At 36.3% G+C, this 13,562-nt stretch overlaps 1 protein-coding gene across 1 annotated transcript in view; it reads right to left on the bottom strand.

The window, feature by feature from the left end:
- The window catches only part of Cdh7 (cadherin 7), a 107,220-nt gene that overhangs the window by 62,577 nt on the left and 31,081 nt on the right, over positions 1-13,562 (bottom strand). Inside the window, exons 2-3 of the mRNA XM_027935329.2 lie at positions 6,490-6,784; positions 2,588-2,707 (exon numbers count right to left, since the gene is read on the bottom strand). Coding sequence (XP_027791130.1) covers positions 2,588-2,707; positions 6,490-6,784 — 415 coding nt within the window. The remainder of the gene's footprint in view (positions 1-2,587; positions 2,708-6,489; positions 6,785-13,562) is intronic.

Raw genomic sequence — 13,562 nt, forward strand, 5'->3', positions numbered from 1 at the left:
CCTGATCTGTCAGTCTCACCCCAAGCTTGGTTTAAAGTTCTGCTGATGACATTTCAATCCTTAAAATTTTTAAAGCAAGGTGTCAAGGTGTCTGCTTTTCATTGTTGGCTGAAGATTATTTCACCAGTCCCGCCACATGATCAAACAGAACCACATGTGGGATCTATTGTTTCACAGGTCGCAGAATAAATGGACCTTGCAACAGTCCTGTCTCCTAATCACTTTGTGAACATCATGCAGACAGGGATAAGAATGGTGATCTTTGTAGTATGCAGTATCTTGTTTCTGGTACCATTTTATTGGCTTATAAAAGTAAATTGTCAACACTGTTAACAATTTTGCAGCTACTCAAATTCTGGTTTTGCGAAGGAAAAAATTAAAGTGAAAAATACAATTGACTCCTAGTCACAGGGCCAGTGAGCACAGCTTCAGGTGGAATAATGCACTGAGGTCTTAAGTACTTGCTACTTTCTTCTTAACAGTTAAACAAACTTATGGGAAGGTATTGCCTGGGCCTATTTTTGACAATCTTTATTTAGCATATATTCAACATTTTTCCTGTCAAAAATTAACTTTCTTTTCCAAAACCCTTAGGTTTTGAGAAGTGGAAAATAATGTTATTTCTCACATAGATAAGAAGCAGATTGACACCCCATACGGAAGGCTAACTAAAATTTGATTTACAGCTCTCCATGCCCTAAAGGACTGAAAAATTTCCATTTTTGTCATAAAAAAGATTCAACTTTTTTTCCCCCCTAAAAGTGCCTTCTGTGTAGCATGAATTAGCTGAGAGGGCAAAAATGCTCACAATATCTCTGTATTAATGACCGTAAAAAGAGAAATCCCAATGATTACCATGGTTGCTACATTAAAAATAGACTTTCTTCTTCTTCTGTAAATGGGATTTCTTTAGATTCTGAAATTAAAATTGAGTTTACTTATTTAAGGACTGATATCATGGCATATAATATTGTTCTGTTGATTAATTGGTGAGGTATTTATCTCATAGGACTACCGGAAAATTCTGTCATCTGGCAGCAGAACTAAAAATCCCAAGCCATTCATTAGTAGCAGGAAAATATTTAACCCTTGGGATTAGTACATGCTATTTTGGGGAAGGTTACATAATGAAAGAGTGTATAATTTGTGAGAAAATTGTCAGAAACTTGTCAATGTCTTTCTAGATTGGAAAAAAAGCAGATATATAAGGGAAGGGGTAGGTGTTCAAATTGAGGTTTCTAAGATCCATCATTGAGTCAAACATCAGCACACTTTCTACATTCACCGAATTCCTATCATGAATTCAGTACTTTCATTACTTTTCCTAGAATACTTGCTTAACTATAAATGTTTCTCCCCTCTTAGATTTTCCGGGCGGTTCCCAAACTATGCCATTATACTGGTATAAAATATGCATTGTAGTCTTTATAAAAGCTCCAATGAATAGGCCAGAAATAAATTTACCTCTCTGTTCATGTTGTTTCCAAAAGATGTTTAAATTATTTCCCCATGTAGAGATTTGAGAATGAATTGATATTGCTATTTTTGTAAATATGCAAGACAGGATCAGTTCCATTAAAATATTCATTTAGGATCATAGGTACTATTAATATTTATTACCATAAATTTAGATATGTAAAGAATTCTACTCCATTGTAAAGGCAGAATTGTTTATAAGAGTGAATTCCTAGGGATGGGGCTGTAGCTCAGTGGTAGAGTGCTTGCCTAACATGCGTGAGGCACTGGGTTCCATCCTCAGCACCACATAAAAATAAATAGACAAAATAAAGTCATTCTGCCCATCCACAACTATAATTTTTTTTTCTAAAAGTAGAGAATTTCCACATTTTCATGGTTAGAAAAATAATTAATGGCACACACCAACAATATGGACAGCTATCTACCCATAGAATCAGATATCCTAACACACTAAATAATAATTTCATAACTGAGATAACAACCCCTCTTGTTATAGTCTTATTTAATAAAAAAAACTATTTCAGCTTAAAGCAAAACATAATAAACCAGTCACATAAATGTTCTAGTCATGCAATTTTGCACCTCATCAAAAAAGTTTCTCTAAAGCTAAAAAGAAAAATTAATTTCATTTGATTTATCAGATCAACTAATTGTTTCAACTAATTTCCCGGAGAAAAACAGCCTCTAGAATGAGAAACTGAACTTACTTACTATCTGTTCAATTGCTGGGCAGAGATCTTTCTGCTTGAGTTTTTAATTTTACTACATATAATAACCCAATGTGAATTAACCAAAGGAAACAAACAAGAATACACTTAAATTTAAATAATCAAAATTTTCTTAAAGACAGCAGATAGCAGTTGAAATACTTTTGAATATATAGCATTTGTTTTATTTTTCAGGGAATTCAGATAAATGTCACAAACTATTCTTGAAAAGGCTGTAACTCCTTTATGAATAATATTCTACTTTTTAAATCAAAGTCAATATATTTAGAAAAACATAATATAGTGTCTATAATCAACTCTATTGAATAAAAATAGCTTATATTAATTCTAAGCCATGATATAAATGATAACCAAAAATACTGCTAAGTTTCAATTTTTACCTGTCTTGGGCTCAACGGAAAAGTACGGCTGCCCCTGCAGAATACTGTAGACCACTCGGGCACTGTTCCCATATGTAGGGTCGTCAGCATCGGTTGCTGTCACTTGTACCACTGAAGTCCCTAAGTGACAATCCAGAAACCTTCAAATTAAAAACTGTCATATGCAGCAACACAGAAAAACTCACAAAATATTGCAGATTCTACATTAAGTTTATTTGTATTTTTTTCTTTTTTAAAAAATTTTTATTTATTTTTGACAGCGGAATGCATTACACTTCTTATTATACCTATAGAGCACAATTTCTCATATCTCTGGTTGTATACACTGTATATTCACACCAATTTGTGTCTTCATACTGGTACTTTGGATAATAATGATCCTCACATTCCACCATCATTTATAACTCCTGTCCCCTTCCCCTCCCACCTCTCTGCCCTATCTAGAGTTAGTCTATTCCTCCCATGCTCCCTGTCCCTAACCCACTATGAACCAGCCTCTTTATACCAAAGAAAACATTCAGCATTTGTTTTTTGGGGATTGGCTAACTTCACTTAGCATTATCTTCTCTAACCCCATGCACTGACCTGTAAATGCCATGATTTTATTGTCTTTTATTGCTAAGTATATTCCATTGTGTATATATACCACATTTTTTAAATCCCATTCATCTATTGAAGGGCATCTAAGTTGGCTCCACAGTTTAGCTATTGTGAATTGTGCTGCTATAAACAATGATGTGGCTGTGTCCCTGTAGTATGCTGTTTTTAAGTCTTTTGGGTATAGACCCAGGAGAGGGATTGCTGGGTCAAATGGTGTAGAGATTTATTTGTAATTTTTAACTCATCCTCTTTCAAGTCATGTGAAACATTGATTTTTTTAATTAATATAAACCTAGAGAGATAATAAATTCTAATAAAAACTTTGAAATCATGAAGGGATATGAAAATAGTCTGGCATGAAAATACCATTGAGGATGCATGTTACCATGGGATAGCAAGAACAAATGGGGCTGTAATTGTACGCATCTTATCCATTAAGGGCAGGTAGCAAGTTTCCATCCAGAACAAACTCTACTAGTTCCAATTACTGTCCAAAAGGCAGTCTGAGACGTTGAAAGATGCTGGAATCTTTGTGGATACCTTAACGATGTAAGTGGGTAGAGTCAGCAGAAACCACACTTTCATTAATTACACAAAGAATGTTTGATAGATTTAATTGGATATTATATGGCTACCTTATCTCTTTGATGATTATTTTATTTTAAATTGTTTTTACTAAGAGATTTTAAAACAAAACATTCAACTTAAAAATTACCAGAACTCTTCCAAAGAAGGAAATGCATGGTAACTTGAAAGTGGCATTACGAGTTGTTTTTCCATATTGCATGTCAAGTTTCTTCATTTTTTCATGCTGTAACTAATGTAATATGAAGAGCATTTATTCTGAACTGTTCCTTTTTTTCCACTTGGAAAGCAACTTTCAAAATTTTAGAGAGACACACACTTACTTAGTTTATATCTTTATGTATAGATTGTTATATAATCTACACATGACAGAGAAGGAAAAGTTCCTTTATGTATTCTTTAAGGGTTTTGTTGCTGATAATTTCTAAAATACATAATTTAAATGTATCATCTTTTTTAAATGTGTTTCTCACAGTTGTCTTTTAAAATGCTTTATAAAAGTCATTAATGCTCATTTTTATAAATACACTCCATTTTTTTCATATTATAATTTACCTTATCTATTTTGTTTCAAATTGTGTAGAATCTATTTGGTTATGTGTATGGCAGCATTTTTAAAAATTCAACAAACAATTTTAAACAAAATAATGAAAACCTGAACTTCAGTAAACTGTGCTTAGAATAATAATACATTTATTTCTGAAATTTTAATTAATTTGATACATAATACATGATAGATTATATTTAATAAACACAGCAAACATACACATTCACAAATATTTGCAAACAAATATACTTTCCATGTTTATATAAGCTCTTCTGGAAAAGACTGAACTGTGCTAGCGGCTTATTAGTGTTTTCTTAAAAAATATGTAATTAGTTAATATCTAATTAATATATTTCTGATTAAGCTCTAAAAGTTTGTATTGTACAAACCATACCACTTAGTGGCTGTTATAAATGCTTAGTGAAAATTAGAAACTGCATTAAACTATGACTTGTTATACATTTATAAAACATATTTAATGTTGGTATCCATTATTCTGTGTTTGAATTTTCATATTAATCCAGTAATTTAAATTGGTTTTCAAGTGAATTCTAAAGATGTTTGAAAATAATCTTCTACAAAGGGTGGAACTTCTTTTACTCAATCAAGTAAATAAAATAACTTGTCTCTGTGTGTAATAAGCATGCCATTTGATATTAAAATAGGCCATCATAATCAAAACCAGAAGGCAGCTTCTAGAACAGAAGTTCACATACCCGAAATGTGCACAGCTATGTTCTATAAGGAGAGGAAAATCTCAGTAAGCCACTAACACCAAAAATGCCCCCAAAGAATTAGAACTGCTAAGCTGAATCATATCCCTCAAACTCTCAAACTTTTCTGTCTTCCTAGACATTACTAATCTGAGAAAATGTGGTTCTCTTTACTCCAAAACCCCTGGAATCCTACTGCCACTCCTGCTGCTGCTGCTGCTGTAAAGAAACAGTGGGCAGGAATCACTTTAAAGTGTGGTTGGGGCACTGAAATGCTTCTACATGTGCTAGCTATGGTGAGATTCTGCCTCTGTGGTTCAGAATTTCTTAGGACGATTCTTCTTTCTCATTCCTCTAGTAGCTGGAGCTGGGGTACCTCAAAAAAATCTTCCCTTTCTGGCAAGAATAGAAATTTAGAGTCACTAAATCATGACCCTCAGAGAAAACACAGAACATCTTTGCAATCTCTATCCCCACTGTATAGTTGATGTGTCCTCTGAATATGTGAGTGAATGAAATGACCTCTTTAAAGAAGGAAACAGATCACATTGGCTAAAATGTGTTACAAGCTCCTGTAACATATTAAATAAACATCCTCCTTAAATACCCAAAACAAGAGGACAGATACAACACTACTGGCCTTTAGTCCAGTTTCATTTCTTTTTTATTTGTAAGATTGTCCACACTTAAATGACACCTTGCTGAAACCAATTCCACAAGTAGCTGAATAATGGAAATTTAAACCAGAATTTATACTATTTGCTATAGAGTACATGCTGGAAGCACTTTACTTGCTATTTTTCCAGTAAGGAAGAACTTCCAAAAGGCCTTTGCCACAGCCTTCATTGTTCTTCTATGTATCTCTAGCTGAAGATCATTTTATCATTATTATATACTCACTATTCAATTTTCACTTGGAGAAACTAAGAAGAGTTAGTGGTATCACACGACGGTATATGAGGGTCCAACCACAGGCACCACACACAGGCACCACAGACAGCTGATCCAAGTGTGAGCCTGGGCAGCCCCTGAGGGAGTCACAGTCTGGTCAGTGAACCCTGTCCTATCACCATACAAGTGTTATGGTGCTGTGTCGGCAAGGATTTTGCTTTTAACTTCTTAAGCATAATTGTAATTGCATTTTTAAAATAAATTAACATTAAATGAAAAAGGAACTATAATCCCTAAATATTTCTTAAAGACACAGAGATGGCTATGTAAAATGAAATATGTAAAATTCAAAAGTATAAACAGTACTTCCTAATATTCCATACAAATAAAATAATGTATAGAATGATGAATTTCTGGTTACTAGCATGACTCAATTTTTCCCTTCATTGCAACTGATGATTGTCCTACATACACTAATGTGCTTTTTTCTCTGCACCTAATAACAACTTAGTTTTAAAGACAAACTTTCTAACACCACACAGCAAAACAATATAGTCTTCACTTACCTACAGGAGACATTTCGGGAACTCCTGCTGTGTAAGGCCCATCCAAAAACTTGGGTTCATTATCATTGATATCCTGGATTTTGATGACAAACTCTGATTCGGGCTCCACGGGTTTGTTGGTGAGCCTGTCCAGCGCTTGAGCTCGGAGAGTGTAGTAGGCCTGCTCCTCGCGATCCAGTCTCTTGGTAGCATGAATGTCCCCAGTGTTCTCATCAATAATGAAAATGGAACTTGCCCCTTCGCCTGACAAGATGTATTTGATGGAACCATCTCCTTTATCAACATCAGAGTGAAGCTGGTGAAAAATTCATGTGAGATGAGATTAACTTACAAGAGAGTCAGCGATATGGAGATATGTAAAAATAATTCTTATGTCAGGCAGCTGTACATGAAATTTTATTGTTCTTGGAAAGATAAGCTGAACGCTTATTGTGCACAGCAGAAAGGCTATTAGAATGTGTCATCTTGCACTTGAGAGCAAGACAATTTCATTTCTTCCTGTAAACAGTCTCATTTCCAAAGGTATTTTATAGCATTCCCACAGAACTTGTTGTAGTGTTATTTTTTATTTGATCTGTCCTTGCCAGTTTTAGCCATCTTCTTTGAACACAGCAGACATTCAGTAAACATGTATAACTGGTTGATCCCTATTCCAAGCAAAGAGATTTTTCTAGAGAACATTGGTCAATTCAATTCTAATGCATCATTTAATATGCTTTTTAGAAAACCCCACATTCTTTATGGGTTCCTGTCTCCCTTCCTAACCCCACACCCACACACACCCCTTTCCATGATTAAACAACGTGGATGGATGTCCAGTTACTAAATCTGTCTCCAAATCCTGTTCTGTATTTTAGAATGTGAAGCTTAAAAAAAAAAATTACACTGCTCTCTAAAGTAGGAATTTTAAATCAATACGTGCATGGGACTTCAACTAAAACCTTTCTTGAAATACCAAGAACTGCATTAGATTTGCATGATTAACCCCGGCCTTGGCAGCAGGGGCAGCACCTACTGATTTGCATTTTCTATCTGAAACTGTCCCTGCTGTATGTCGGAACATTATGTTCAACAGAGGAACCTTAGGAAACTCAGAAATAATTACACATTTTCCTGAACTCCATAACCTGAGAAACACACTACTCAATCTGTCATTTCAACAATCTTTCATCTCCTAACTGCCATCATCCAGGACTTTTGTTAATATGAATGTAAAAACCCGATTTACCAAATAACAAGGCTTTTCAGTGCCCTACAGACTACATTTGCATTTTTCAAAAGATGAGGTTCTAAAAATATAAAATATGGAAAACCACTTAGGCAAGTGTGGGCACATTTTCTTCCCTGGTATCCATGCAAGACACAGATTTTGGCACCATGGATCTCTGTGACTTTCCCACTCCACAGTAACTGTTGTATTTATACTCTGCTTCAGGATACTTAAATACCCGATTTATCCCTTGGTTTCTGTGATTTTGAATCAGAACTAAATAATAAAATAATAAGTTTCTGTCAAGAGTTATAACTTCTCAGGGTGAAGTCATCTGGTGAATTGCCGTGCAAAGTATCTGCCTGACATAGAGGGTAGGCATATTCTTGAAGTGCTGTGAATTAACTTCCTTAAGTCTTTCTCAGGATTACTATTATATATGTGTCTTTCTCCAATTTAAGAAGAAAGAAACATGAGAATTGTTATAGATTGGGTCATGAGAACTTAACTAGGTGTCAGTCTCTGTTCTTACTATTCTTTGTATAGTATAACATGATCCTTACTATTCTTTGTATAGTATAACATGGAAAAGAGAGGGACATCAAATTCTGTTATGGTTTGGATGTGAGATAGATGTCCCCCCAAAGCTCATGCATGAGACAATGTAAGAAGGTTTAGAGGAAAAATGATTGGGCTATGAGAGCCTTAACTCAATCGGTGAATTAATCCCCTGTGGGATTAACTGAGTAGTCACTGGGTAGGATGTGGCTGAAGGAGGTAGGTCCTTAAGGATGTGCCCTTGGGGTATATATTTTGTATCTGGCAAGTGGAGTCTCTCTGTGCTTTCTGATCATCATGTGAGCTCCTTCCCTTCTCTACACTCTTCTGCCATGATGTTCTGCCTCATCTTGAGCCCTGAGAAATGCAGCTAGCTGTCTATGGACTGAAAACTCTGAAACTATAAGCCCTCAAATAAGCTTTTCCTCTTCTACAATTATTCTGGCCAGGTCTTTTAGTCATAGCAGTAAAAAAGCTCATAGAACAAATACCATGTCCCTGATATGCCCTATTCCATTCCCAAAACTCTAATCAAGTCAAGAGGACAGTGAATGTGGACCCAGGATAGAATGTCCTGTTAGTGTTATCTAAGGGATACTAAGGAATGTGCACTGGGAATCTGGAAGCAGATATCATCTGTGAGAAGTGTTTTTTTCTAAAGTTATCCTAAAGGCAATTGCTCCTTGGAATGCTGGTCAAATAAACAAAATTAACCATGTCATCAATTCATACATACATTAGACTGTAAAGGTCCTCCCTCCGTAGTAGTGACAGGAGTCAGAGCACTACCCATGTAGCTGGTGGTTACAGGTGGCCGTAGCTGGTAGCCTGTTAGTAGGTGTCAATAAACTCTGTGTTCCCCATGCCATCTCGGGGTACTGTCTTCGATCTCTCAGCAACATATCCCACAGCCAGCCCAAGAGCTGCTGTGGACAGCACAGCATTTCATTTAATATTCAAAACTACCCACACGATGCTACTTATAGATTTGGAAAAGCTAAGGACATTGCCTGGGCTCATCTAGCCAGCTTTCTCCCAGCACCGGGATTATGAAAATGGGCAGGCTCATACAAGGTCCAAGTCACCACTCGCTACAATGAACTTCTGTCTGAGAGGTAGACTGTTGCCCTGCGTGGCAAGGACATCAAGACTCTCTGCAAAGAGGAACTTAAGGACAGGGATCCTGCAGCCAGCTCACCTGATCACTCTCATACTGGTTTCCATCAACACACTTTTTGACTTACCAGAGGAGTGCTTTCTTGCACTAGGTAAACAACAGTAAATGCAACAACCCACAGCAGCATAAGTGAGTCCTCAGACAAGTGTGGAAGACAGACAAATTATTTTTAAGTTGATATGAACGTGTTCCACAACTCAGTCTCAACACCATTCTCCTAACACTGCCCCCATCTCGGCTCCTGCATCGCTGGTGACTCTCCAGTGGTTATTGATAATGGCAGTGTGAAACCTCAGGGGACATCCAGATGACTGTAGGAATATTAGTAATACATCTTCAATCAAAGTTTCTCTACATCTCTATATCACGTTCAGGAATCCCACTCATAGAACCAGTCTTTAGGATTCATTAAATAATTCCTGTCAAACGATTGCTGTCTTCATAGCAGGGTGATATAATGCCCCTGTGGTTTTCCAGGTATGGGACACCCCCCAGAAATTATTTTAAATATAAATCACACCTTAATACTGTATATGAGCTTCACCCCAGATTCTCAGGTGGCATTTTTGGATGATGGTGGTATTGGTTGATCTCCACCACTGACACAGAAGAAGTAGAAGCTTCATACTGCTTATTTCACCTCTCATTCAAGGATCACATAACTTTTCTATTACTTACCCTGCTCTAACACACACACACACACACACACACACACACACACACACACACACCACAAATCCTTTTCCAGGTGCCCTTAACTTTACCTTTTCCCCATCACTGACAATTTTTTCCCAGCTGGTTCAATCACTAGGCTAGTAATCACTGCCAAAATTCACAAGCAGAAAATTGCTTGGAGTCTAAATTCTGTCCTTGCAAGGTGAATGCAAGCATCTGTGGTTACAAGTGATGACCAACTTTGGAATGTTAAAATGGATGCATGGTTACCGGATATACTCAGACAGTTCATCTGTGGGACTATGACCATCCGACTACTCTTAATAGGTGGAATCAATCCATGTTGCTAGTGAAAAGCTGCTCTCTCCCCTTGATGAAGAAGAATGCTTACCAAAGAAGAAAAGTGTAGTAACTCAGAAATAGCAATGAGATTTTTAAGCTAACTCAGGTGTTCCCAATAGAGGCACACATATACATACACACACACACACACACAAACACCACACACCTTACACATCTTTGTCAATATCAGCTATTACAAACAAAACTGAAACGTGTAACTCCACATGGTAAAAACTTATGAACAGGAAAACAAAAATCTATAGTCCCATAATATGTAAATGAATGAATAAACCAATGAAAAGCACAACCCCAAACAAATATTTGAACTCTATTTGGAGCAGAGTGAGACCCACAATATTATACGTTTTTCACATGCAGATAGTTTTGTAAATGTTATCCTGAACTTAGTCTACAAAATAACCAAAAACCAAACAAACAAGCAAACAAAAAAAACCAAAAAACTCCACTCCTCTACTCATTAATCATCAGACAAAACTCAGCTTTCCTAAATTCTCTGAAAAATATTTGTTGTGACTCCAAAATAAATATTTTTATAATATAGTAACATTTTTTTCCAAAATGAATCAACAATTGAGGACCACAGAACCACTCAGTTGAGTCGACCTCATGATAAGGCAGCAGACAAGCGGAGGTGGAGACACAACTGGTGTGTGACTCTGACATGTCACTGTAAGCACTGTGAACAGTGAAATGCAGGAATACCAAACCGGGTTGGACTCGCACAATCTATACAGGAAGGAATGCAGAGGAACCTTTATATGTGGCTTCAAATGTCTTTCCTAATAACCCACAAAGGTTACATCTCCTCCTACTTGACAGAGAACTCCTCCCCGTTTTCTCCACTATATTTGGTCCTTTATTCATTCTCTCTGAGCTAAGGTCCTAGTTCAATATTTTGAAAACTGACAATTGGCCTATTAGAAAAGTTATCAATTATCCTCTACTCTTAATGATTCACATTGTCTAGGCTGTCATAACACTTGTAAGAAAATATTTTCCTTAAATATAACAATATTCTATAATGTCCCTCATCGAATATGCTTTTTAAAAATATCAATAGTATCTTCATTGATGAGTAACAAAACATGATACTGAGGTATGACAGCAACTCACAGTTGCTCCTGAGGTTGGCTCAAGAGGACTTTTGGGGGTGGACCAGAACATGGGCCTGACAGGGGGGCTGCACAGGGGTCCTGCCCCTTGGGTCTGCCCATTTCAGGGAGCATCTGTTGCAGTGTTTAGGATCATTTTAGAACTTGTGGGAAGCAAATATTTGCTGAGAAACTAGTTGTTTGGGGGTTATTACAAAGTAACTGGACCATTTGATCTCTTGATCTTCATTCTTTTGGATTTTGAGCATACTCATCAAATATGCTTAACTGCTCCTGTGGTCAATGGGTTTCTAAGCATGGAACCCAACCTCCTGGACACCATCTCTCTAGCCCGGCTTGTCCACCACATCTCCCAGTGCATTCTTTGCTCCAAGCCTCTTGGACTAGTCCCCATGGCCTGAGCATATCAACCATGTGCATCCTTTCCAACACATACCCCTTGTCGTCTGGCCCACTCGCTGATATCCAATTCAGCCAAATACAAGTTCCTTCTCACTGAAGCTTTACAATCCAATCTTTTTATAGCACCTCGTTTGAATTTCTGTGACAGAATTCATTTAATTATGCTTTGTATAGCAAGTCTTAACTTTAGTTGTTTTCATAGCAAATTCCTTCCATAATTTATAAACTCCTTAAGAATTATCCTTTTTATCATCATATTCCACCTTCTCCATAAACAGTGTGCTGGTATTAAATCTGGTAAGTCTATAATCCACTTTGTAAGATGGTAATTGTTGATTTATTTCAATTTCTAACACTTAGTGTTTTAATACTGCTAGGTAAAACAAAGCATAAATAAATAAATAAATAAATAAATAAAATCAAAACATCCTATATCTCTAAATGGTTCCCCTTAATCCTCTAAACTGCCTAGATGGAGCTCAGAGACCTGGTGCTGTATTCTCATAGTCACACTTGCGTGCTGTGTTTCACATTTACAAGGCTACATTCCCCAGGAGGCAGAGCCCTCATGGAGAAAGACTTGTGTTCTCATTCCTCTGTTTTTCCAGCTCTTATACAACACACACACACACACACACAAACAAACAAACACACACACACACCCTACATACAAAGACATTGAAAGATACATGCATGTCCTTGGATGCCAGACTCTCCATGCCCTTCATTTTACCCAACGTTTATTTTGGAATTTTTGATTTTAAAACCAACACCAAAAAATACAGCACTGCACTGCTGCTCTCATTATTTTCTTATATCTCTTTAATCAAATATAGGCTGATATAAATGACCTGGCGTAGCACTTTTTAGTCCATTTGCTAAAGAAAATCTGAAAATGGGAAATATTCCTCAGTCTACCAGACTGAGGTAAACCATCAATTGAATAAATTAATACAGCGTCTTGCTAACTTGCCCAGACTCACTTGGAACTTGCAAAATCTAGCCTCAAAACTGCCATCCTCCTGCTTTAGGCTCCTAAGTTACTGGGATTCCACGTGTGCACCAAGGTTTCCAGCAATTATTTGAGTCTTTACTCTTAGTCTCCTTCTCTTCAAAGAAAGAGGTAAATACATTTACCGTTGGACTTCCACTAAACAATTGTGATTACTACTTAAGATAGTATGACAGAATGTAATTCATAAAAATAAGTTATTATAATATTGAAATTTTAAAATTTTTAAAATATTTTTGCCTTTTGAAAACATTCTCAATTTTCATATCACAAAGAACAATCCTGGTCGTAAGATGAAAGTATTGGAAAAGGATCACACTTAAAAAATTTTTGACTCTAAAAATAAAACTACATTAGACTGTAGCCTCTGTCATTCTCCTCTATGATCTATGGATGACAAGGGTGGCAATAATTAGTTTTGGATTCATTTTTTCTTTAAGTGAGCATTGGAATAAGAAAAATACACACTATATAAATAAAGCTTTGCACTTCTGGTGTATTTGTGGACAAAAATTGAGTAATAATATCAGAACAAAAATTAGTCCACTGAGCAATAACTTGATC

Source organism: Marmota flaviventris, chromosome 16, assembly GCF_047511675.1.
Source record: "Marmota flaviventris isolate mMarFla1 chromosome 16, mMarFla1.hap1, whole genome shotgun sequence".
NCBI lineage: Eukaryota > Metazoa > Chordata > Mammalia > Rodentia > Sciuridae > Marmota > Marmota flaviventris.